The sequence below is a fragment of the Scomber japonicus genome, chromosome 11 (genome assembly GCF_027409825.1).
Source record: "Scomber japonicus isolate fScoJap1 chromosome 11, fScoJap1.pri, whole genome shotgun sequence".
Lineage (NCBI taxonomy): Eukaryota > Metazoa > Chordata > Actinopteri > Scombriformes > Scombridae > Scomber > Scomber japonicus.
Genome location: NC_070588.1, coordinates 27,584,816 through 27,612,363, shown reverse-complemented (window position 1 = coordinate 27,612,363; position 27,548 = coordinate 27,584,816). Strand labels below are relative to the sequence as shown.

At 39.4% G+C, this 27,548-nt stretch overlaps 2 protein-coding genes across 3 annotated transcripts in view; one reads left to right on the top strand and one right to left on the bottom strand.

Moving 5' to 3' along the window:
* Positions 1 to 159: 159 nt before the first annotated feature.
* On the top strand, positions 160 to 6,003 carry LOC128368011 (probable ribonuclease ZC3H12C). Its single transcript, XM_053328725.1, has 5 exons — positions 160 to 941; positions 2,529 to 2,668; positions 2,823 to 3,057; positions 3,855 to 3,961; positions 4,456 to 6,003. Exons 1-5 carry the CDS (start codon positions 160 to 162, stop codon positions 6,000 to 6,002), a joined length of 2,811 nt encoding a protein of 936 aa, XP_053184700.1. The 3' UTR covers position 6,003.
* A 5,921-nt stretch (positions 6,004 to 11,924) lies between these two features.
* The window catches only part of LOC128367725 (radixin), a 43,390-nt gene continuing 27,766 nt past the window's right edge, over positions 11,925 to 27,548 (bottom strand). For both annotated transcript variants that reach the window (XM_053328340.1, XM_053328339.1), the window contains 12 exons: positions 22,961 to 23,056; positions 22,471 to 22,593; positions 22,085 to 22,236; positions 21,853 to 21,936; positions 21,471 to 21,617; positions 19,560 to 19,656; positions 19,305 to 19,468; positions 18,059 to 18,189; positions 16,667 to 16,827; positions 16,286 to 16,378; positions 14,783 to 14,992; positions 11,925 to 13,152 (listed from right to left, as the gene is read on the bottom strand). In XM_053328340.1, coding sequence (XP_053184315.1) covers positions 12,988 to 13,152; positions 14,783 to 14,992; positions 16,286 to 16,378; positions 16,667 to 16,827; positions 18,059 to 18,189; positions 19,305 to 19,468; positions 19,560 to 19,656; positions 21,471 to 21,617; positions 21,853 to 21,936; positions 22,085 to 22,236; positions 22,471 to 22,593; positions 22,961 to 23,056 — 1,623 coding nt within the window. In that variant the 3' untranslated portion in view covers positions 11,925 to 12,987. The remainder of the gene's footprint in view (positions 13,153 to 14,782; positions 14,993 to 16,285; positions 16,379 to 16,666; positions 16,828 to 18,058; positions 18,190 to 19,304; positions 19,469 to 19,559; positions 19,657 to 21,470; positions 21,618 to 21,852; positions 21,937 to 22,084; positions 22,237 to 22,470; positions 22,594 to 22,960; positions 23,057 to 27,548) is intronic.

The window sequence follows — 27,548 nt, the reverse complement described above, 5'->3', positions numbered from 1 at the left end:
TACTGTCCTCGGGAATTTAACTAGTTGCTTCTTGTGTCTCCTTCAAGCTTCCCTCTCAGGACCAGTCAGTAAACTGTTAACTATCAGCAGTAACGGTGGGGTCGGTCACGTGTCTGGGAGGTCACGGAGGGCGAAGAGCTGGATGTATGAGACGGCTTCATGGGCCTGAGGGACCATCTGGAGGATGGAACAGGCCACATCCTCAGCCTGGGGCTGGATCTGGATTACCTTCATGTAGAAGGTGCTGAGCGGCAGGCAGGTCTGAGCACTGCGGTCGTTGCTGGGAATGTAGTAGCCTTACAGGTCGGAGCTGCTGCTTCCTTGAGCAACAGCACCAACAGTATTGGTAGCAGCAGCACTAGTTTTAGTACTCATTCAAGCTATAGCATCAGTAGTAGTTGCAGTAACCTCTCTGAGGAGTGTCCAGTCTCCGACAGCGAAGATGAACGCCTCCAGAATAGCTCCAGTTCTCAAAACTCTCACCAAGATCAGTCTTCATTCTGTCAGCCATTCAAGCAGGACCTGGCACCAAACCGATCCCCTAGAGACCCCCTACAGCCAGAAGCATCACCTCCCTCTGACCGGGTCACAGACTGCCGCACCAAGGTAGACTTTGCTCTTAAACTAGGCTACTCTGAGGAGCTGGTGCTGCTGGTGCTGAAGAAACTGGGCCCTGAAGCACTCATCAACGACATCCTCGGAGAACTGGTCAAATTGGGAACCAAGACAGAAATGGAGCAGCAAAGAGGAGGAGGTGGCGGAGGCTCGACCATCTCCCAATTTCCCTCTTCCACTTCGTCTTCCTCTTTGGCCTGCTCCTCCTCCTTCTCCTCCTCCACATCCTCCCTGGACTCCTGCCGACTGCTGTGCCCATCCCAACTGCTAGAGGACAAAGAAAACCTTCGGCCTGTTGTGGTGGATGGGAGCAATGTAGCAATGAGGTCAGGAAGAGAAGTTTTAACCATATCTTACATGATTACTGCATGATCCTTCACCCAATGAGAGTGGAGGAACAGTGACACTGTTCAGCCATGACAGGTTGAGTTGAGCCTCCTACTTATGGAAACCTACAGGGGAAAATATTACAATGACAATGTAAACTTGAAAATGAAAATGCATTATAATTTTCCATATATGTATGTATTATTTGAGTACAAAATGAAAACGCAATCATCCAATTTGTAGACATAACTTTCTGTACAGTGGACAATATTCAAATGTTAAATCATTAATATTCAACATAAACAATGTAGCCCAATTTTACATTTGTGAAAGTCGCAATTAAAATTACAATGCGATTTTCTAACAATTTGATAATTAAAAGGAAAACAGCATTTAGACATTTCATTTTCAAAGAGACAATATTTGAAGTTTATTGCTTTTACATTAATATGTCACCACAAAATGCAATCTGTCAGTGCTCTCATGATCATGTGGTCTTCAGATTGGATGTCACCTCCAGCTTTTCCATTTTTATTTAAACATGGTCATACAAGTAGTTTCAAGTTTATAGTGTGATTTTAATATAGTCCCCTATAGGCTTCCATACACAGTTGATTCAGACCCATTTTGTTAATATGCACAATGGCTTTTGATTTAAAGGGAAACTCTGATATGGAATGATTAAAAAATCTCCCATGTCAAGCACACTTTTTTTGGTCCGATGAAACAATGAGCAGTATCTAGAAATAGTGAGCAGCTTAGCAACACATAGCATAGTTAGCAACCATATAAATTTGCTGGCCACATGCTGGCTAAACATGCAAACATGCTTATCTCTCTTGGTTTTGTGTTTCAGTTTGTCTTTGAAGACTGTAGTCTGTATTTAAAGCCTCTCCAGTGGTAGGAACCCATTCACACAATCAATAGAATATAAGATGACACACACTGGCATCACGTGATACTCTGTATGTGTAATACTTAAACGTTTTAAAACTAGTATAACGCAATGCAACCATGTGTGTTTTTCATGCACATTTTGGGAAGTTCATATCGGCCAAAAACTTGTGTTCAATCAACTTTTGCTGATTTAGACTGATTGTGGTTTAGAAAAAGGAAGTAAGTCTGAAATTTGACAATGATCTGCAACCTTGCTGAAAGTTTGGAGAGAGATGTTGAGTACCATAATATTTTTTTATGTAATTGTCTGAGGGTTTTATATAAAGAATATGGGAAGTTGAATGTCATTAAAAGTAACAGTTTTCGGGAATGATTCTCACTACTTACCTCTGGGTTTTCCAGTCACCTCGGTCTCATGCAACATCAGCAGATCAAGAGAGTAACAGTAAGAAAGGAACAAATGAATGCTTTAAACAGTGTGGGAAAAACTTTATTGCAGATGCAGCCGACTTAAAATACAGTATGAACACAACTGGAAAAGAATGAATTACAAATACTACAAAATAATACAAACACTATATATCAAATTATTATAAGACCATAAATGGGTGAATTATTACATGCCATTTAATTATGTCTAATTTGTCCCATAAGAATTGTATCTTCAACCTTTCTCTTTGCTCTTGCAGTCATGGCAATAAAGAGGTGTTCTCCTGCCAAGGCATCCAGCTGGCTGTTGATTGGTTCTTGGAACGAGGTCACCGTGACATCACAGTTTTTGTCCCTGCCTGGAGAAAGGAGCAGTCGCGACCTGATGCTCTCATCACAGGTAACGACACCTGTAGCTTTTACAGTGAAATTACACCATGAACAAGCAAAACATGCTTGTTCATGCTTAAATAATACCCTTTGCTTTGAGAGGGATTTCCTATCTTCCTAAAAAAAACAAATGTAACATTTATCAACTTTCTCTGGTTTTCCAGACCAGGAGATCTTGCGACGGCTAGAAAAGGAGAAGATCCTGGTCTTTACTCCATCTCGCCGTGTGCAGGGACGCCGTGTGGTTTGCTATGACGACCGCTTCATTGTCAAACTGGCCTACGAGTCAGATGGCATCATTGTCTCCAATGACAACTACCGTGATCTAGCCAATGAGAAGCCAGAGTGGAAGAAATTCATAGATGAGCGTCTGCTGATGTACTCCTTTGTAAATGACAAGTAAGCAACTCACACCTAACAACTAATGCCACTAGAGTGAAGAAAAGAGGAATTAGAAGAAAATACAAAAGACACTGATACAGAAAATGTGATGAGTTCAAGTGCATTCGTAATGAATAGGAAGATCTATTACACTAGTCCAACATCTGGGGCTTTCATGCATTGAAAGGCTGTAAAATAAAAACAGATTTAGCTCCTGTCCAAGAAATTACTTTTAAAATATTTTCTGCAACATTAAGCAACATGTATTCCAACCTTGAAAAAGCAGTTGTTAGAAATATTGATATTTGTGCAATGCCTTTTTGCAGGGAAATCAACTGAGGACTTCCTGTGTACTTATCAGATACTTTCATTTCCTCATTGCTGCCCTTTTGATCTTTAGTACATCTCTTCAGTTTTGCTGCACTAATGAGATTGGCCCTGATCAAAACACACATTCTGTCTTTGTTTGCACCTTACTCTTACATGCATCTATGGTCACAGGAATGTTATTGGGAAGCAAATACCTGCCCAACCGTTGCCCTCTGTAGAAGTCCTGTTGATTGGTCACTTATACTGGTGATGAGGTCTTACACCTTACACAAACTCTAGATGTTAAGCAGAATGATTGTTTTTACAGTTTACAGGAGGGCACAAGGATAAGTTGGGAGACAAAAGTAGAACATCCATGCTGCAGTCTCACTGTAGAGTTTCAGACATTTGCTGAAATGCTGTCATTTATTGAATCCTCAATGAAGCAGGATTAAAAAGAGCTCATGGGGTTAATAAACATTTTAAACAATTTCCTGCTTATTTAGGTTCATGCCACCAGATGACCCACTTGGACGCCACGGACCCAGTCTGGAGAACTTCTTGAGGAAGAAGCCTATTATTCCTGAACACAGGAAGCAGCCATGTCCTTATGGTGAGAAATATACACTTATATGGCTTCTGTTCTTGTCAATGGAATGCTTCAAGTCTGAACTGTAATATTATTAAAAATATATATATTTGAGATATATTTGTATGGGTAGATTTACATTATGTAAAATACCAGCATGTTTCAGCACGTCACATATACTGAGAATGACACAGTAGGCTATGCATTTAGTTAGATGTGCTGCTGTTGTTGTTTCTTTAATCTGGTTTTACTTTCTAATTTCTATTTCTGTTGTATCCCATATATTTATATTATATATATATTTGTGGTGCAAATTGTATTTCTTATCTGATTTTTGACACATTTTTTTCATTTTCAAATAAATCCCATACTTATGTTATGTAACAATCCTATTTTTATACTAGAGTGGATGACTTTGTTCTAGTGTAGTGGAATTATAACAATGTTTTAAAAGGGACACAATCCAAGATTCATTACAGCAAATTAATAGGAAATGCTTTTCTTTTTTCTTTTATTAGGGAAAAAGTGCACATATGGCCACAAGTGCAAGTTTTACCACCCTGAAAGGGGCAGCCAGCCCCAACGTTCTGTGGCTGATGAGCTCCGCGCCAGTGCCAAAATTTCATCAGTAGCTTCCAAAGGCCTGCTGGAAGATGCCCTGATGGTGAAGAGCCAAAGTTCTGGCCGACCAGAAGGTACGGCTGAGGCCGAGCCCAGTCGGGGAACTCCAAAGAAACAGCCAAACCCCAGCCATCGGAGCTTCTTCTCTGACCTCCTAGAGGACAGGCTTCGGGTCCAGTCCAAAGTGGAAGCACGTAGGGGAAGCAACAGCAGCAGCAGCAGTAGCTGTAGCAGCAGCTTCTTAGGGCATCCAGCTCCAGGAGGTCCTCCTTCATCTGGAGGCCTGGAACAATGGGATCAACCTGGAGGAAGTCGTAGAGGCAGCTCCAGGGTTTCAGGAGCCTCAGGACCAAGCCAGGCTGAGACTTACCATAGATGTGAGTCTCCAGAGCTGGGCTACAGCTCATTAGTAAAGGGCTACTCCAGTTTCAGTCTGGTGGTGCCACAGAGTCCAGAGTGCTTCTTCCCAGCAGATCTGCGAGATAGATCTCTGCTGTCAGACTGCAGCAGTGAAGGCAGTGTCAGCTCTGATTCATTCTCTCCTGATCCCGTGTTAGATGACGGCCCAAATTGCCACCATCACCACCACCACCACCACCATCCTCACTCCCACCATCACTGCTCTGGTCAGTATAACCAACCTGTGAGCCGTGTTCCTCCTGGACTGGGCCAGCAGCACGCGCCTTATGGATATCCCCATCCTGAAGCACATCTGAGAAAACATGGTTTTGGCTTGGAGGACCCTCCGTCTTCTCTTACTTCACATGCATCTCCACGTCCTTTCAAGGCCTCATCAGCATACCTCCCACCACATATTCAGCATCCATCACTGAACAGTTTCCCAGGGGAATTTCAGGCTCTTCCAGTACATCCAACCCAAACATCCCCTGGTCACTCCCACTCTCAGAGCTCGTCCCTGGGCCACAGTTTGATGAGCTCCCTTTGGCAGGAAGGTGGGCTGCAGGACTCCCGAGTGTACGAAGGGTCCCCACTTCGTTCCAGAAGGAGCTACCCTGGGCCAAACCAACAACCACAGCATCAGGTAAATTGGGACCTGCACTACCAGCAGCCCTCCAAACCTTGCTATGATCCGTTTGCCTTCCAGAGCCTCCCTGATGTCCATGAGAAGACTTGGCACTCTCCTTGGGGCAGGCAGGTTCATTCATCACCCCGAAACCATGCTGCATCAAATCTTCCACCACCTCCGCAGTTATCCCATTCGTCTGTAGCCACCCACAAAAGGCACCCACCCTCAGCGCCTCAGCACCAGGAGCCGCCTACCTTGGGTCGATACCAGGACCTGAGGGAAAGGGTATTTGTTAGCTTGTGCGGCATCTTCCCTCCAGACTTGGTGAGGGTGGTGATGACCAGGAACCCTCATGTGATGGATGCTCAGAAGCTTGCAGCTGCCATTTTGATGGAGAAATCACAACATGGTTCTTGAATACAGCCAGAAGATTGAAGTTCCGGCTTCATCTCAACTGGTCTCACATGTGCAGGGTTATCCCTTACAATCATCTAATGCCAGGTTGGACATTCACAGACATAAACACAAGGTATAAAGCTCCTTACACTGTTATGAACTGCGTATTTTAACTGCAGGGATGTTGTCTCATTTATTTTAAAGGTATTATTTGTAAAGGAATCCCAAAATTGCCATATTTTTCTATAAATATGCTATTTTAGCACTTAAGATCAGGAAATGTGGGGGTTTAAATGTGCATGTTTGAGTTATTTTGGGCTGTGAGTGAAGACACCTTGGTGCTTAGGGAGGCTTTTAATGTGTTTCATGGGTGACAGTGTTGTGCATTTTAAATTAATGTATTTGTTACATTTTAAGTTATTTGCATAGTTTTAAATTTATTCTGTTCTGGCACTTTTTGTTATTATTGTTGTGTTTTCTCTCCAACTTTTTTTCCCCCCATTTATTGGCAATCATATCAGGGTATCAGGACTGCTCACATTCATACTTTCCATCTGAGTGAAATATAGTTCTCTTTTCTAGTCACGAAGATGGCAATGTGGGGTATTTAACCAAATACGTAACCATAAAATCTCACTGCCATATTACAAATATATTGTAATATGGTGTATTTGGTGGTGAAATTAGCAAATGCCATTTGGTTTCTGTCTATGCTAACAGGTGGTAGACCAGTTGAGAGTTGATGGATTTCCCCCTGTAGGGAAGTGAAACCTCACATATCAACCATGAAGGAAGATAGCAAAAAGTCCACTTGAAAACCCCGATGCCTTCACTTTTGAATAACAGTAACAGTTCATTTCCTCTGTTAGGATAGCCCTGTCAGCTGACTTTATGGGTTATCAGCTCTCAGTATTGATTTTGTTCTCTTTTCCTTTCTTTCTTTAAATCATATCATATCCAGGTTGCTGTTGAGATCATAGTCATCAGAAATGTGCAAGATTGTTGATGTTATTTTTTAATTTAATTTAAAACTATGTGTTAATTTATTACCTTTTGATGTGTGTGAATGTGTTTGGTGCGTGAGACACAGGGTCGTCTTTTGTCAGTGGTGTCACCACTAGAGAGGGTCTTAGCCAATAGGGTTTCACTTTTATACCCTACTTTTTTAATACACAGAGAGTCACAGCTTTGCAGTACAAGTTGGAAAACAGACTTGATGAATATTTTCCAACTGAGTATGTTACCATAACAACAATGGGAACACCAACAGATAGGAGTTTTCAGAACTACAAACTGTTCTCATAGGCACTCATAATCTCATTGGCTAATTTAAAGCTCAGTGGTGGTGCAGAGAGAATTCTGATGAAAAATATACAGTAAGTGGTAAATAACTTGTTTTAATGATTATCATGGACATGGATTCATTTGCCTTCTTTGAACAGCAAAAGGATTGTATGACTAGTTTAATTTTGGCAAATCAAGATTCAAGTTTTTTCAGGTTTAAAAGGAGTAACCATGTTCTGTATACTTACAGCTGGTTCATGAATGCAGTATTCAATCTATTCAATCTATAAAATAGCAAAACATAGTAAAAAAACAAAATCACACAACCTAAAGTGACAATTTTGCTTTTTCTGTCCGAGCTGGGGTCCAAAACCAAAAGATATTCAGTTAACATACATAAAATATATATTTAAAAAAATTCTCACATTTTCAAAGCAGAGAACACTTGACTTTTTGACAAATTGTTATTTTATGTATTTATTTATTTATTTTAAATTAATTTATAGTGATTTTTTGTTGTTGATTTTAATTCATACAGGGCAGATTATCAAAATGCTTGCAATGTATTCCCTCATTTTGATCTATACAGACAGACAGAAATGATCAGCATTAATACATTACTAGTTCTAATTTGATACACATAAAAAAATCAATGGCAAAACTGTACAAACCCAAAACATTTACTTAATCAGATGGTAAAGCATTTGTTTATGGAACGTAATAGTATGTAGAACATGGTTCTTTTGTTTGTATCTTTCCTCCTTTCTCACCTGAATCAGAATTCAGCTACTGAGCCAGAAACACGGTGGCTCATTGGCTCCATCCACTGAGTTATAGAAGAAATTAAAATTCAGTCAAATCTGCTTTCTCTTTGAAAGTATTTTTAAAAGTCATATAAAGCACTTTCAGCTGCATTCCCTGAATTAAATATGTATTAGTATTCTTATTTTTCTGTCTGAGAACTGTCTGTGAGGCTGAAACTCTTGCCTGGTACGCATCATTTCTAGTAGCCAGATGACACCTCTCTTTGTTGATACAAATTGTATCCTTTTTAAACAATATCATTGTTTTATATGAGAATATTGAAACACAAAAAAAATATTTGGAGTTGAATATTTTGAGTATTTGTGACAAACTTCGTCACCTTTTAGCATAAATTTATATGAGAGGCCTTTTAATTCCCCTTTTCTCCATGTGCAGGGAAGTGAAAGTCTCCAATATTTTTTTTTTTTTGCCAACAATTGTTATTGTTTATATTGTCAGTGAAAGCATCTGTGTAGCTCAAAACGTATGAATCTTTTTACACTGGTTTCAGTACGGTAAAGTTTGAGTTAGTTCGGGTAAAAAGCACAGATGACACAGAAAACTTCCCTTGTTAAAGGTATTAAAAGTAAAGGTGTGGTTCAAATGTTATGCTCTCATTCCTCTTGAGACATATTGAGACTTGTTAGCTTCACACTCCACCTCAGAGCAGTATTTCTGAACACCTCCAGAGCCAAAATGGACTTTGAGTACAGTAATGAGAACAGGCATTATTCACCTGTCTCAAAGCAAAAGTGCTTCTCAAATGTACGCATCAGGCTCTAAATATTTGTCAAGGCCTTTATTAGAAATATGAAACCATTATCTTTTTATTGTCCTGAAGCTCTTGGATTCCTTTCTTCTCCAGAGCTGTATTGTAATGTGAATGGCATCAAGTCATCTCTCATTACTCGTCCCATCAGTCTGCTCTTCTTCTCTATTATTAATAATAATGTGACTGCTTAGAGAGTCAGTCATAATGAGTTACTCTCACACTGCTGGTCTGGCACTGTGTGCTACTGTCTGCTACAGGATTGAGTCACTCCACAGTTTTAATATGAACACACCTCCAAAGCTGTTTTGTGAACATTCCTGTGGGCGCTAAAAAAAATATGAATGGCAAAAACTATTTTTCTAATGTCATGAACTTGTTAAAGAGCTATTTTTTCTAAATGTATGTGATGTTTAATCCACAAGAAGAGATTGTAGTCAGTGTCAGTGTTGCTGCATGGGGGGGGGTGGACACATTTAACTGTGCAAATGTATGTTGTGTTTGGATTTCACCACAAATGTTACTTGACAAAGTGCTTTCAGACTAAATGTGAAGGCAATTTAAACTTTGCTTTATTATATGTCCTCAGGTCCTCAGTTTATCTCCTGTTTTGCTGAGTCAGTATGTTTCAGTTGCGTCAGTTGATGAAAATTACAAGTTTTCCATCAATGGTGAAAACATGTCAAACTTGCGTCATGTATTTTCCCCCAACTTAAATGATAGGTTCATCATTTTCTCACAGTGAAAGAGGTTTTGCTTGCTGTAATCAGAAGCTTCATATTAGCTTTAGATAAAAGATAAACACATTTCACACAGAAGGAGGACTGTGGATCTAGTCCTCCATCACTTCCATTTTAACTGCATTATTTTTTACACTAGTACTTTTCCTACAGTGACATGTTGAAATATTTACTTAAAAATATCCATAGGCAACCTATTATCAGCTATTTACAGGACCTCAGCCAAGAAGCACTTCAGTTTTCTTTACACCTGTACCTGTAATCTTGGAAGCGAGGATATAAAAAAAAGGAATCCTGAAATCACAACAGACATTTTGTCACAGCTGACAAAAAAACTAAACTTTCTCGCCCATCTCTACATCACTTCTTCTTTCTCAGTCTTTTTTGCCAAATCACTGTGGAGCTTTTAAGGGAATTTCACCCACATTAACATTAAGTGTACTGTATCTTTTGGTAAAGTTCGGTCCCATGATGATCGAAACTTGAGACTGAAGGGTGGGGGGGGGGGGGGGGCAGGGAGGGGGGTATTCTCGGTTTTGTGATCAGTGGGTATTCCACTGCATGTTTACATCATCTTTCATTTATTCGTGCAACCTCAGATTTGCTTCAAGTTCAGTCTGATCACACTTTCTAAGAATTTATATGTGTTGAGAGATGAAATGCTTATCTCCTAATGTGTTTCTCATTTGATGAAAATGTTTTGATGCAGTGAAAAAAAAGTAAAATATCAACAGCGTCACAGTTTATTCCCACACTTAATTCTCATGTGCTTTAATACAGCTTCATTTCTGCTACAGAAAGCATTGGCATTGTAAAAAAAAATCCTCTTCAGGGACTAAAGCCAAGTAAAAGGATTTTTTTTATTGCTTTCCGATGTTTCCTCTGCTCAGGTCAACGGTAGTTCAATTAAACCAAAATAAGGAAAAGATACTGTGTTAAGTGTTTGACCGTTGCTGTTTCACAATGACCTGTGGCAGATGAGTTTCACTAAAAAAGACCAACCAGGGCCATGTGCCAAAAACCCAAAGCCGTCAGTATCCAGCTGTGCTAAATGATAAGGTATATTGATTAAGCTCAGTCAAATTGTGTTTCAAAATACCTACTTTACTTTTCAGTGCAATGTGCAATACCAGCAGAACATATTGCTTTAAGCTGATACTGAACTTGAAAGAGTTCTACATAAGTGCCCAAATCTATAAATTTGAAATCCAACCATAGTGTCTATCTAAAAGGCAATGATCCAATTCAATTTTATGATATCTATTTTTCCCTATTAGAGTTACACCTGTCATGAATAGTATCTTGGCTGTGTTTTTTTTTTTTAGTGGGTTACATGTCATTTTGGAATGGTTCTCTTCAGACCGTTGTGCTATTATTAAGCCATGGAACTCAACTGAGCTTTAGGCAATGAAACCCAAAAAAAAGAAAAAGAAAGCACGAAAAACAAACCTTTCATACCAACAGAATTTGGGAAACCGTGGCCAAATGAGACATGTTGACTGTTGATGATGTTTGATGTAAAAGTGAGCAATAAAAGCTTTTCTTTTCATGTTGTTGTTGTTTCCTTATAGGCTCTTGAATGTTACTGTGCATTTGATTTTGGTATTGTCTGTATTAAATAAATGATATACTTAGACCTGTCACAATAATTATCGACTTACCGTACAATAACGTAATTATCAACATCATCATGTCCATATATGGACAGACTGCAGAAGAATTAAAGGTAAATAACTCTGTCCCCAACCATAATGGCAGTCTGTGTTTTTACACAAGCATATCACCCCCCCACTCAATAAGAAGATAATGATACAAGTTGCTTCAGTGCAGCCAGACAGTCTTCCAATACTGAAAGTGATATGTTGTTTTCATTTTTACCAAACACTGAAAATGATTCATGAATCTATTGTATGATTCATGGTCTCCACCTGATTATACTACAGTCAGCAATCTGTCAGATAAACATGAATATATGTGGCACTTTGGGTTATCGTGACAGGGTTAGATAAGTTCTTAATACTAAAACCCCAATTTTCTTTACAGAAATCTGCATAATCAGATGATGGTTCTTTGGGTAAATACCTTTCAAAAAAACATTTTATTTGACAGAACACATAATTTTAATATGTTGAGTAACACAAATACATGTGCCAATGAAGAGTAATGATGACTGTCAGTAATATTATGTGAATGAGCTGTTATTTTAAAGGTTGTTACCCTGCTGTATCTGGTAGCAGAGAAGCGCATCGATGATGGTACATAGTCATATGACCAATCAAAAACTTGACCAATGTGCAGACAAGTCAACAACAGTGAAAAGTGGAAAAAGACAAACCGGATTCATAGCCAGCAAATTCAGGGTTTCATTGAGTTTTATACATGTTTAGTTTTTTTTAAACCGACTCTGTGTATCAGGTTTGAACAGGTACGTCTAACACAACATCTTCTACCAATAAATCCAGCGCTATCGACAGCGACCTCAGTCAGGACCTTAACATCATACTGTAGCTGCATAGTTGGAAATATAAATTCATTCTTTATTGTGAGGCAAAATATATATATTTGAACAAACGTCTCAATGGATGGAGAATGCCAGCACAGTAAGAATGCAAAATCAGTAACATTTTGTTTGCATGTCCGTCGGCTCACAAGTGTGACAGTGAGTGTTCGCAAACACAGCCGTTTAGGAAGCTAGCTGACATTAAACAGATCAATGACAGTAATCGCAGAACTGAACAGAACTAATTTTCCCAACGCTAAATGACAAAGAGGTAATAATACTAGACATGAAGGAAATATGAGATGAATAAGGCGTTTTTTTTAAAAAACAAATGATTTGAAACTGTTCAACTGATGACAAGAGAAGTGAAAGTAAGGATATTAAAGCTTTACGGACAAGCGTGCCGGCAACATCAACAAGCTACAAATGGCCATTTTCTTCGTAAAAGCACAATATTAACCAATTTTGTCCAGTCTCTCATCGCTCGTGTTCTGGTTTAATTATCAATCATTCATGCAAGCCTTAATATCGTCCGTATTGTACAAGGGAGAGGTCCGTGTTTGACAGGACATGTTGCGTACTATTTTTCTGACGGATAAAAACGTGTGCTTTGTTGGGGTTGGAGGAGGGGGCGGAGCTCTAAAAAGCAGGTAGCAGTGTGATTGGCCAACCGCTGCTAGGCAGAGCTTTGGCGAGGCTGAAGCTACAAAGCCCATTGGCCAGTCATTCTCCTTGGTAGAAAAAAAAAAAAAAAGCAGGAGTTCCTGGGGGTGGCAGCAGGTTTTGGGCTTTTTTTTTTTTTGTTACGAGGAATAGTGAGGCGTTGACATGGCAACGAGACCGACTGTCCCACCACTCTCCCCGCCCCTTTTTCGTCGTCGTGGTCCGCCCTTCGTCCCCCCTTCCCTCTCACATGGACTCGAACTCATCGATGCGCTGCTTGGTGTTGCCCTGGCGGATCTGGCGCAGGGTTTTGTACTTGTCTCTACCTGCCCTGACGTTCTCAGCGTGCAGCATGTCGTTCTGTGTTTTCTTGCTGTCGTCTCTCGCCTCGGCCAACTCCGAACTCAGAGCCTGGACAGGAGACAGAAACAGGGAGGAAGAAAATGAGAAAAAAAATGCACCAACAGTATGATTTAGGCACCAGAGACGGCCAGTTCTGACCTTATTTGACCTCATCAGGCCAAGATGAGGGCTGAAACATCACATTTAAAAGAAAAAACATTCTGCTACATTAGACCAATTACTGTATTTGGGAAGACTTGCATGACTTTTAAGGCCTCTTATAGCCCAGCCAATTAGACCAGCCAATATAATATTTAACCCTTACATACTGTTCATATTCTACACCATTGCAGTATGTTCTGGGTCAATTTTCTTAGAATGTTTCAATAGAATGTTGAACCATGATATCACACAATATCATGTCCTATTTGACCTAAGACATGAAAACATAACATAGCAATAATGATGGAAATGTATTTTATGTAAAGGTAAAATGAGCAGAACTTTATGGAAGTGTGGGGTTTATTGTATAACCAATAGAGCCATCAGTCTTCACTGCTACATCATAAAAACTACTATCTTATTAAAACTATTAATTATTCATTTCACTGAAACACGTCAGTAGATTTAACACAGAGTAGCCTCAACGGACAAACATTTGTAGCATCTATACTAAAGTATAACATTTTAAAATATTTTCATTTTAGTGCATTTTGGGCCACTTTAGGTAAAGTCATCAATGTAAAAGACATGTGTGGAGTTTTTACAGCTGTCACATGTCAAAACAGCTCAAATTTGACCCAAAAAGCATGTAAGAGTAAAATATAAGAGCAAAGAAAAGAGAATTGATAATGATATAGAAATAGGAGCAGAGGCCCGAGACATGTACATTCACGCATTTGAGAGTAGAGATACACACACACACACACACACACACACACACACACAACTCTGAAATACTCTGAACATGACTGAGACTTTGAGGCATTACCAAGAAAAATTAAAACAGATATACATTTGTCCCAGTTTGACAGCTTGTGTTGCTTTAGTGGTTTGATCTCTTATCATTACACGCCACAAAGGATATTTTAAAAAGCATTTCCTAGAATAAACAGAGCACTTCACTATATGATTACTGAAACATGTAGCAGCATTTCTCAGCTGCTGTTCATGTTGATGCTACGAGGTAATTTTGCAGTTCCACTTTGTTTCTAAGGAGCTCATTTGTCTTATAGGATCAATATAATAACATCTGATTTAGATTCAGCTTAAATTCAAGTTTCCAGGTACTTTACAGCAAAATATCTTCAGCATGTGTGCATATATGAATGTGTCATTAAATATCAAATGATCTAGCAGGAACTGAGACATCCTCCAACTCTCAGAATAAACATGAAGACATATCACAACATCAGGAGTCACATGTTTTTCTCCTATGTTGAGCATGTACTTAATTGAGTTAATACCTAGTCAAATAAGCCAGTGTGTGATATAAAGTGATACATTGTTTCCTTATTTACTAAATTCTGAAAAAACTATTTGTGAATCTACTGTATGATTCATGGTCTCCACCTAATTATACTACATTCAGCAATCCATCAGAAAACTAGGAGGATATATGGAGCATTACTTTAAGGATTTCGGAGTTAGCGCATTAAGTTTTATTTACTGTCCCTCCACTCTTGCACCGTTATCGTACCTGTAGCTGTTTCTTGACACGTTCGTTCTTCTGTGCCTCTGTGATGCGCTCCTCTTCGCTGCGATGGCTGGTGACGCCGTCGCTGAGCAGCTCGGCGCTCGCCTCGGCGTTGGTCTCGTCCTGCTCGTCGTGCTCTGGAGCCGGAGGAGACGTCATGGCCATCTTCAGCTCCTCCCTGGTCTTCTCCAGGTCGTCCTGTGCAGCCAGAGCCTGGAAAGAACACGAGAATAAGACACAGAGCAACGTGGTTACAGATGTATATGGACAGATGTGTATGCCTACATTTATATAGCTTTATACTAGAAATGTATGTATATCATTTCTCTTGTAAACCTGCCTCCTCTGTACAGATACACACATCAGGTTGACTATGGACTGTGTATTTATTCCCTTCAACACTCTGATAGTACACTAAACCATAATCATATACAATTTATATATAATTAAACTCACTGAAAAGCCCTACAAGATACAGCGTGTATAAATAAAATTACAGAGTCTCAAAGCAAAATGTCTTCAAGCTTAACTTGTTTTGCCTGAAGCACTTCAACCAATTACATTTAATATTTACTTAATATTGTATTTATTTTATTAAGTAGTGATATTTTAATTCTCTGCATTGCAGTTCCACCACTACTTCTGTCTGCTCTGTGCATACATCACCAATTTCCTGTCTGCCTGTCCTTCTTTGAATTGAGTGTCTGCAAATAGATTGCAAAGAAATGTGTGATGTCATTCTATATAAGCAAAAATTCCCTTTACCTAACTTAAATCCATAAATGACTACATACAGAAGTGTGAGAGTGGGAGTTAATGTAGTTTATTTTATGGACAGTAGATTAGACTCTTTATCCAACTTCCATCTAATACTGGGACTGTATGTATGAATACATGTCTGTTTTATCTAATGTTAAGCTTTATACATGCATGTATTGAAAGAAGCTAGTTCGTCACATCACTTTAAATGTACAGACAGTGTCATAGTAGCAGCTGTGCACTGGTTCATGTGTTGTGGTTTCCAGGCTGCAGCTACTGACGTGATGTCATGTGAGTGCACTTCATGAACCGCTTTGATGCAGAGCCAAATGCCCCAACGGGTTGTCTGATGAATCATTTCCACATCAGCAACATGTGAACACACACGGAAACAGCTTACCACATTCATTGTTTTCTCTGCCATGTCAAAATGTTATTATTCTTTTTATCGAAAAATAAAATCATCAATGAGCCCAACATACAGCAACAAATACACACACACACACACACCAAACATCAGACCATTGTCAATTTTGGGGACATTACATAGACTTACATTCATTTTCTGGAGGCTTGCCTAACCCTAACAATAACCACCGACCCAAAAATCAGCCTGTTCCCAATTAGAGACACAGCATGTGTCCCCAACTGCACAAGCTGTCCCCAATTAACTGTTCCTAAGTCTGGAATGTGTCCCCAAAAGTAGCCTGTGACAGAGTGTATGGAGGAATACAGGGATGACATTACCTTGTGTTGCCACTCTGTTGCGTCCTCTTCTTTTTTCCTCTTGGCCTCTTCAAGCAGAGCGATTTTGGCAGTGAACTCCGCTAACTCAGCAGCCTGTCAAAATGTAGCAAATTAGAACTCAACGTGATGTCTAACCAAATGTACTAAAACTCAAAGTTATTCAATTTAAAATAATGTGACAGACAGAATTAGCAGCTTCTAATATTTGAGAAATGAGTATATTTGCGTGATAAATGATTTCATATTTTAATAAAAGAATCAGTTGTATTACTATTGCACTATTCAATGTGAGTGCACATAAAGAAAGAAATGTGAATAAATGAGTGGAGGAACATAATGGATATGTGGTAGCAGCTGCTTGATGTGTGAGCACAGGTATACCAGCTGTTCCTGGGTCTTCATTTGGTCAGCAGCCTGTTGAGCCAGCGCTGCCTTGGCCTCCTCCGCCGCCTGCCTCTCCTTCTCCAGCCGCTCCGCCTCCTCCTTCGCCCGCCTCCTCTCCTGCTCCAACTCCAATGCCTTGCGGGTTTGCTCCTCCAGCTCTGCACACACACACACACACACACACACACACACACACACACACACACACACACACACACACACACACACACACACACACACACACACACACACACACACACACACACACACACACACACACACATAAATATAGGGATTTGAGATCAGATATATAACCTCATTAAGCTGTGAGACCCTTAAGACATCATGTAAATGTTTTTCTTGTATTTCAGAGCGAAGGTGGACTTTTAACCACTATGGACGAACAAACCCCTAGAAGACTAATAATTACTCATCTCATAACCATGTAGCTCCAGTGAAACTGAGGTGTAATCCTCTCATGTTTTCCAGTGATATAATCAGGGGTATTTTTTCAAACTGACACTGTGCAGCTGTTTCCACAGAATATGAGTAAACTAAACTTCAAGTGAAAAATTGGTGAAATTTCATTTTTGCAGATTGAGAACTTGCTCCACACATGCTTTTATAGCTTATTCCCCCTTTCTTACTTTAAACACCCAGCAGGTGGAGTTGAGGCTTGAAAAATCTCCTATTTGTCTTTTTTTTTTCATTATGTGATCACAGTGAGAAGCCTGCTGCTGCCTGCGGCTATTCCTCCCCATCTGTGTTGGAAGCTTCGTTTTATGCAAATTCACAACAGCAGATAAAATGTTTGTTAAACACACACAAAAGCAGTTTGTTTAGAGTGTTTAGACAGGGTAACTGTTGAGACATTTGGAGGAGGTAATAGATGTTACTTGGATTTGATGTGTTTGTTCCAGTTGGAGTGTGTAAACTAATAACTAACTGATCATAGAATCAGTATACAAGCCCTTGAATCTTAACTTTCCATATTTGATTGTTTTTAAGATGTGATTCTAGGGACACATTTTGGCCACCGCCAAAAAGTACCGCCATTTCCAACCTTAACAATAAATCTTTTGTATTTATGTGGCTTTGATTCCGTTTTATTTTTATTGATGACGGAGAGAAACTAGAAATTCCTCCTCACTTTTGTATAACTCCACCAACTAGTCAAGTTACAGTTAATCCATGTCTGTTCACACTCATTAATATTCAGGTATTATTATTAGTTTATAATTAGAGAGAGGAAGTGAAGAGTAGGCCTTCGTGATATGACCAAAATCTCCATTCACGATATAGGTTATATCCCAATAACTTTAACGATAGTACTTTTACCCCCCCACCCCTATTGCCTGTCCATTGCGTGTGTTGTTGGTGGAGGCGTACCTTTCTGAGCTCTGTGTGTCTGCTCTTCAATCTGCCTCAACCTCTCGATCAGCTCATCCTTCTCTCGCTCTATCCTCTCCTTTTCCTTCTCTGCATGCTCGCGTTTCTTCTTCTCGTTCTCCAGCTGCGCTCTATCAAAAAAAATGACACAGAAAATGTCCGTCACACACACAAACCTCACTTTATTTAAGGTTATACACTGTAAAAAAAATAGTCACATTGCATGGTGTTTGTATTTAATCAGTATTTTTCCTTATGCTGTGTCAGCTGTTTTCTTTTCATATATGTCTTTCCCTTATTAACAGTGTACATGCCAAAACATACTGTTAAAAAGCAGAAACGAATACAGCAGTCAGCAGCATTGTGTCAGCAGCTCACACACACTTAAAAAAAAAACCAACATTACATGCTCGTCTCACACGCTGAATCACAGATGGAAACTTTGCTGTTGACTGCGTTCTGCTGTTTGCTATTGGTGGACTGATCGCTATGAATCTGTTGGTTATTTTCATGATTAATTGATTAATTGTTTGGTCCATAAAATGTCATAAAATTGTGAAAAATCTTCAAAAAGGCATGTTTTGTTCCACAACAGTCCAGAACCCAAACATTCATTTATTATCATAGAATACAAAAGAAACCAGAAAATAATAACTCATGTAAAAAAAAATAAAGCAACTAATGAATTAATCTTTGCAGCTCTATTTAGGAATGATTTAAAATGTATTTGATGTTAATCATTGCAATGTGCTTCCTAATGTAACAGCTGCAGGTCTGCAGACTGTATGTGGAACATGAGTTGTGTTTTCATGCAACACTGCCCCCTACTGTTCACTAAACTTTATTGATAAATTTGCACTTTATGAATCAGTTTCTATTTGCTGAGTCAGTTTATATTTGCTGAGGAGTTTATTAGAATGAATAAACATGATGGGAACTGACCTTTAATAAACCTGTAGTCATTCATTAAAACTAAGCAGGTGCATGAAGTGATTTAATTGATGATAAAAATGCCAAAAAAGCAGTATGGCAGTGTTAGAGTTGCAACTTACATATTATGATAAAATGTGTGTTTTCATATTTGTGTATTTACACGTGTGCAAGTGTGTACAGTGTGTAGAGTGTTGTGAAATCCATAAGGAATAGACTATGCACCACTAGGACAAACAGGAAAACCGTCATTTTCAGCAGGAATAAACAGATGATATCGCTTCAGGCCCTGAAGAAGAGAAAACAGGTACTGTACCTCTCCATCTGTTTGTGGTGCTTCTCCTCTCTGGCCTGAGCCTTCATCTGCTGCACCTCGATGGTGTCGGGCTTCCTCCTTCTCATGTACAGCTCGTGGTTCCCCATACATAACGCCAGGATGCGCTTATTGATCCGCAACCGCGGGGCGTAGAACACAAAGTCCTGGGTGGGAGGACAGAAGAGGGACATGACGGCATTAGTGGCCAAAAACATATTTGTAAAATCTGCAGTTACATTTAATTCCAACACTTACTGGAGCTTTCTTGTCGATGGGTTTGATGACAAACTTCTTGTCGTTGAAGGAAATGTTTCTGATCTCGCTCCATGGGAAGCCGATTTTTGGTGACAACCTGAGGAGACAGGGACCAGATTTAAAAAATGATGAATGATTTCTTTGAATTCTGTCTGAAAACTTTCACATGTGCACTGCTTGGTTGTTTCAAACATAACAATGATTTTCAAATAATTGGTTTAGTGAGTTTTTTAATTTTTCCACTTTTCATTCATCAATTTGTAGTTTGACTCTGGAAAATGGAAAATGTTAATTATCAGCTATGCTGTCTAACACCACAAGATGGCACTGTTGTCATATTAATGCAATCCAAGGCCATCCAGGTAGCAGTGACATACAGTATATTCTTTAACCAAGCTATAACACAGCTGCTGCAGTGGTAGCTTCCATACAAGATAATATTTTATTTAGTATGTTTATTGGGTGTTACACTTTAAAAACACATAAGTTGTAGTGGACTCATAGCACAGTTGACCTTTGTTGCATGTCGTACCCATTTCTCCCCTGGTTTCCTATTGGCTTCTGACCAATAAAGGCAAAAAAGCCCCCAAAAATTAATCTCACACAACTCCATCACAATAAAACAATTATGAAAGTGATTCCTTATCATCTGAACACATCAGCGAGAATGTGAAAATGTCCCTGAACAAATGCTGCTGTGACAAAACAAGCATTCTAATGGGTGTGACATATAATATAGTTAAGTCACACACATATCTACCTCATACAGTATATACTTATTGCTATCTTCCTCTGTGATATATTGTGTAAGTCACACTTCCCATTTAATGTTACAAATGCATTTTATAGCTCCATATTTTCAAACACAACATTGATCTTATTTATTAAGATTTTTTGTATTGCATAATGTGGACACACTGAGGCATACTGCCATTTCATAAACTGTTACATTAGATTTGTTCTTCCACACATGGTTGTCTGTTGCAATCAAGTTGTTGACTTATTTGCAATGATGGATCAAATGTGACTAAAAGAATTAAACTATGTGAGTGGGCTTTGCCATCATTATGAGCCGCTTCTCTTGTGGTTTCATTTTCTTCCTCTTTGTTTTCTGTTTTCAGTTTTGAATAAACCAGACCACTGCTTCCATTTCTTAAAGTGATCCAATGTCTCCTCTGACCCATTACATGTCACATGTTGCATATTTGAGCAGTTCTCCCAAAGAGTAATTACATTTTAATAACGATTAATTAAAGGCCTGACTTAGAAGAAAAAGAAAAGACTAAAGCAGTAGCTGAATATAAGCAGAGAGTCATTTACTCAAATAGTATACTTAAGCACAAGTAAGATGTACTTTATACTTTTACATACAAAATATATGATCAACTTTATAACATATCATGTCTTAGATCATGGATGTCCAAACTATTCCATAAAGGGTTCATGTGGCTGGAGGTTTTTATTCCAACCAATCAGGAGCACCCCAGGGTTGACTCAGTTAATCAACTGATCTCAGTCTTCAGACAGCTGATTGGTCGAATCATGTGTGCTCTTGATTAGTTGGAACAAAAACCTGTAGATACACAGCCCTTTATGGAATAGTTTGGACATGCCTGGTTTAGATTAAAGGTGCACTGTGTAAGGTTTAGTGACATCTAGTGGTGAGATTGCAGAATGAAACTAACTGAGTGCCCCTCTCTCCCTCCGCCATTGTGGGCTACTGTAGAAACATGGCAGTGCAACATGGGAGCCACCAAATACTACAGACTGCACCTTTAAACCACTACTACTATTACTGAATGAAACTATAATAAATTCATTATATTAATTATTTAGTCAATTAAATTATCAATCAAGTATGTAGCCCTGTATATATGCGTGTGTGTGAGTGTGTGTGTGTGTGTTGGTTACTTGTCTTCGTGTTCGTAGATGTTGAGCCCGAGGGCGTCGACCCCCAGCCACAGTTCTGTGCCTTTCTTGTTTTTAATTTCAAAGTAGTTGACGCCGTACATCTCCAGGTCCTGAGCAATCTTTAGATACTCCATCATTGCATCCTCCCTGTGCATGCACATGCACACACACACACACACACACACACACACACACAATGGTAAACAGACAGACATGCATTTAGGTGTCCGTGTCTTCAAAATCATAACTCCTCAAACTCCTCATAACTACTTTCCTCAATCTCCTCACTCTCTGTCTTCCACTCACTCACTCACTCACTCACTCACTCACTCACTCACTCACTCACTCACTCACTCACTCACTCACTCACTCACTCACTCACCTGAGCATGCTTCTGTGTTCCTCGTGCCAAGTCTGTATTCTGTCCTCCCACTGCTCCTTTGTCAACTTGTGTTGCTCCAAAACTCTACAGGACACACACGCACACGAATATTATCCATCATCCATCACTGGTATATCATAGTGTGTGTGTGTGTGTGTGTGTGTGTGTGTGTGTGTGTGTGTGTGTGTGTGTGTGTGTATGTGTGTGTGTGTGTGTGTGTGTGTGTGTGTACCTCTGTGGCAGCAGCCGGTCAGAGGCCAGGTAGCCAGGCTTGTGCATGTCTTTGTTGTAGTCTCCGTATTTCGCCTGGACGGCGTAGGAAGCCAAGAGCACAGCCGTCTCTGGAGGACAGTAGTTCTCATCATTCAGAATGGCTTCCTTCACCTGCAGGGACACACACACACACACACACACACACACACACACAGTTGGGTATCATCTGAATCGGTATTACATTGCCGATACAATACTTGAGTTTCAGTACCAATACCAAAGATGTTTTAAATCAGCAACTATCTGATTAATACTAGATATACATTAGCTTTAAATCACAGCTCAGTTTCTCTGTATCTTTTTGGATACCTTTACCACCTAAATGTGTTTTGGCAGGCACAGTACCTGCAGGAAGAAGAGCTTCTGGGTGATCTCCTGTATAAGCTCCTCAGAAACGTCCTCTGGGAAGAACTTTGCTCTGAACTTGAACTGCAGAGGATTCTCCTTCTTCACATCCTGCTGGGTCACCTGGAGAGAACACCAACACATGACTTTTCACCCTCAAACTTCATTACATTATGTAAACATATCAATTATTCTTGAGGAAAGAAGACTGCCAATTATTTCACACAGGAGTTAAAGAGTCATTTATGTAAACAAGATAAACTGAAGTTGATCTGAGGCACTTTGGATTTAAGTCTCTACCAAACAGAATATTAAATAAGTTTATAGGCACAACTTCACTTCTAATGCTTTCTGGCATGAGTCAAGTCTAAACCACAGGAGGATAACCATGTTTACTGTTTACTGCATTGGATTCATGATCTTTTGATATGGATGATTAATATTTAATTAAAGTCGATGTGTTTGAGTGGTAATTTTCAGGGTCTCTCACCTTCTTATTGAGCTTCAGCCACGTGATGTATCCTTTACTGTCTGTGTACTGCAAGCCGAAGAACCAGACCTCCCTCAGACCCACCGTCTTCACCACCTGAAACCACACAAATGCTGATTGTTTCCACCATTTCACACAAACCATTTTGTCATTATTTCAACAATGTTTTATTATATTTGAACGACTCGCAGTTGAGACTTGAGGAGGTGTAAATGATGCCATAAAACAAAAGTGTAATTATTTTAGGCAGCTGTGGAACATGAACTGTATTTAATGCATAAAATCCTATTAAAGAACAAGTTCACAGTTTTTTCAAGGGTCTTAAAACATCAATCAGGTGTCTGTATGAACAGTGAAAGAGGTTTTTCTCGCTCTAATTACTCCTCCTGTTAATGGCTATTAAAATGCTCTTTTAATGTAAGTGATGGGGGCATATAATACATTTAAAAGTAGATGTGAAGTTAGTCATATCCGACACATTTACAGTCTTTTTAGCGTCAAATTAGTGTTTCCCTGTTGAGCTGTGGTGGAAGTATAGTAACAAAAAAAGGGACTTTGGCTTTTAGATAGATTCTTGCACAGGACAGGACTGTGGATTTTGGGCGCTATCACTTCCCTTGTACTGTATGGCCAATATAAACAGGAGGAATGATTACGACTTCTGACTGTTGTTTTAAGACAGATTGTGAACCCATCTCAAATGCAGTAGAAGTTTAGTGAGAGAAATAGTTCCATAGTTCATGACCAAAAACTGTAACGCTCAATGCGGCATGAGATAGAGGCTGTGCATCATCTCAACCATGGTGTCACAGCTAATTGTGCAGTGAAATACTCTGTCACAACTTTAGGGACAGATTGTTATCATACATTGTTTTTACAGCCAGAGAAAGGCTGAATACTGCACCATATACAAGCAAAAAACAACAACCAAGTACTCTTTCTGAAAAGGATGTGGAAACCAGAACCGAGTGAGTGGTCACCTGAGCATTACAACTGAACATCTCATTACAAATCCATGAGCATTAATCTGTTTCTACAGCAGCCTCCACTCTTCTTGGAAGTCTTCCCACCAGATCTGGAAACCTGGCTGCGAGGATTTACTCCCATTCAGCCACGAGAGCATCACTGAGGTCAGCCGCCGGCTTTGTGTACAAAGGCATTGTCATGTTCAAACAGGAAAGGGCCTTCCCCGAACCGCTGCCAAAAAATTTGGAGGCACACACCATTGTCTGAAATATCACTGTGTGTTGTAGCTGATCCCCGCAGTTACTGTTTCACTCTGAATTTTGCTCCCTCGCTCTGTTCCCTCTCTGCCTGCTTCAGTCTTTACCCTTCTCTTCTGAATCCTTCACTACTGTCTCTAAAACACGCTCACATGTTTTGTCATTCACAAACTGCCAACACATTTATAGACAGAGAGAGAGAGAGACAGAGAGAGAGTGCCTGAAGGGGGTTGTGGACGCGTACTCAGACTCTAATGTGATTTACAGTCAATAGGACCGTTCTCGCTACCATATAATTAACTCTCACTCTCTCACATTCAACACACATAAAAAAACATCAACTACTCGTGTCTAATCCGCGTAATGACACTCGTAAAACAAATGCAGGTAACGCCCATCAAAAACACAAGCAAACACACACACACACACACACACACACACACATACACACACAGGGCCTCCAGTAGGGATGGGAATGCGGTATGCAGAGAGCTCAGCATGCAGTTTTAGAAGTGAAGGCTCAGAGTGTGGATACATCGTTTTGGAGATTCGGGATGAAAGAGAAGGAATAATAAGTGAAGGGAATAAGACAGAAGAAGAAAAAAGCAGCTGAACAGGAGTCCTTAAACCCTTTTTGTTTGTACAGACAGCTGGAAAAAGTATGTGTGCTTCGTGCACGCTCAGAGACAGGCTTACATGTTGGTGTTTGGCTCAATTTGATTAAAAAGCTTTCCTAAGCCCCTAACCCCTTTTATCATTGTGTGTGTTCGAGTGAGCCTATGGGGGTTTTATATTTAGCTCGGCGGCCTCTTTGTCTATGGACCCCTCTCTTCATTCATCTGAATCTGCTGAAAAAAAATATGGAACAGCTTTTCAGGATTGGTTTGTTTCTTGCATGATGCATGGTCACAGAGCTCAATGTTCACTGCTGGACATGTGACTTCCTGTATGTGACTTATGAAGCAGATCAGTTTCTGATATCAGTACTGAGCATCATGTTTATGTTCCATTTCACTAAATATGTCATACCAGGCTGACAATATTATCCTGTTTCACTGCAACCTTCCTCATCTAAACACATAAGAATCAGCGTCACAATAATTATCGACTTATCGTACAATAACGTAATTATCAACATCGTCATGTCTATATATGGACTTATCATATGATACATGGACATATTAACATATATCAATATTGCTACACTTCACATTAGCAGCTAAGAGGCTATTCATGTCACATTAGCTAAACAAGTAGTGTCCTCCATTCCTCACTGTGTACGTCCTGAGTGGAGACTGTAGAAGAATTAAAGGTAAATAACTCTGTCCCCAACCATAATGACAGGCTGTGTTTTTACACAAGTGTAGAACCCATTCTCCAATCCCACCCCCCGCCCTCTTACATTATTATGCTATTATATCATCATTATATCAGTGGTATAAAATGATCTTCAAATGACAATAATATCGTTTATCGCAATTATTTCTGAGACAATATATAATGTCCAATAAAAGTAGTAGGCCTACTGAAGGACACATCCAGTGCATACTAATGACTCTCCAACAGTTTCTTAATCTTACTTTACTGTTCATAACCTACAAATGTTGAAAAATATGGATGTACAAGAGCTATATTTTCAAGGTTCATGGTTCAAGGTATCTTCATTACCTTGAACCTTTTCATGCAGGCAGTCACACTGAAACAGTGCTGTTTTCAATAAGGGGATATCTACAATGTGATATCTACATCTATTTTTAGCTAATGATGGAAACTTTACAGCAACACCCACCACTAAAGTCTATCCTTCTGCACCTGTCAGCTCACTCACATCCCACCTTCTGTCTCTTCTCTATTCTCCACATGAGTCAGTGGGCCTCATTCTCCTGCTCACACTTATTTTTTTCTCAATTAACTGATTAAAATGATTCAATTTGAAAACAGAGCAAAGTAGTTCTCACATTTCATGAGCTGGAACCTGTGAATGAATGTTAGCCTGATAAGTGTATGATAAATGAATCGACTGAATGTTTTCAACAACCTGAAGCCCTTCAACCTGCATCACAGCCAAACCTAATGTTCTGTTCACTTCTCTCATGCATCAATAGGAAAACCTACAACTACATTAATGGCTGATAGGACATAACAGAACAGTACTAATGATGCACATTAGAGCTGAAACTAATGGTAATTTTATTGGCGATTGATCGCTTCAGTCTATGAACAAAACTGAAAAACATTGTGAAAAAAATGACATCTTCAGCAGTCTGAAACACAAACATATACAGTTTAAATGATATCACATAAAAGCAGTCATTTTGAATGGAAGAAGCTGGAATCAGAGAATACTTGACAGTTTTTTGATGAAAAAACTTGATCAACTAATCAATTGACTAATCATTGCAATTCAAATGAATATAGCCATTAGTTGCAACTCATCATAAAATTTGAAAACCAAACAATTATGTCAGTTTTGAGACATAAACATAAATTATTATTACAGAATATAATATTCTGCACAATACAGTGCAAAGTAGATTAAATCATTTTTTTAAATGTTTTATTAAAAAGGTGTCTACAGTGTATACACTGTAGACTGATGTGTGATCATTTGCACACACACATGCAGTCGGGCAGCATCGCACATTCGTCCATCGACATTTGATAGCTGGTTGCTATGACGATGCATGGGCACAGCAAGCTAAAACATTCAGGTCTGGTGAGTCAGTCTTTTTCATGGACGTAAAAAGAGAAAGGACAGAGATTCATGTTGTGTGCATGAGAGGGAGAGAGGGAAGAAGAAAGTGTGTGACAGAAGGGAGAAGAGAGAAAGAGAAAGTAAAAGGGAAAGGATTAGTGTGTGTGTAATGTATGCATGTGTCTGCGTGGTGTGTGTCTGCGTGGTTTGTGCAAGAACTATTAATACAGCCAAGATACAGCATTCTAATATGATGTTATATCAGACAGAATAATTGTATTCAGTCAACTGTAGAATCAGGTTCTACTGTATGGAAGTTAATTAGCAACAAAACTGCTGAGTAAGCACAAAACATTAAAAAGGACCAGTTCACCCAAACTACAAATAGACACACTTTCTCACTCTCTGGAGACACTGAGGCAAAGTTTGAGATGATGGATGCTAAAGTGTTATTAAGAGTCATTACATGGCATATGTGTGTGTGTGTCTGTCTGTCATAGGCTACTTCTGGGGACAAATTTCAGACTTAGGACCGGTTAATTGGGGACAGCTTGTCTAATTAAGAACAAAAGTGTGTCCTCAATTGGTAAAAAGCAGATTTTTGGGTCAGTGGTTAAGATTAGGCAAGTAGTGGTGATGGTTAAGGTTAGGGTTAAGTGTCTTGGAGAGA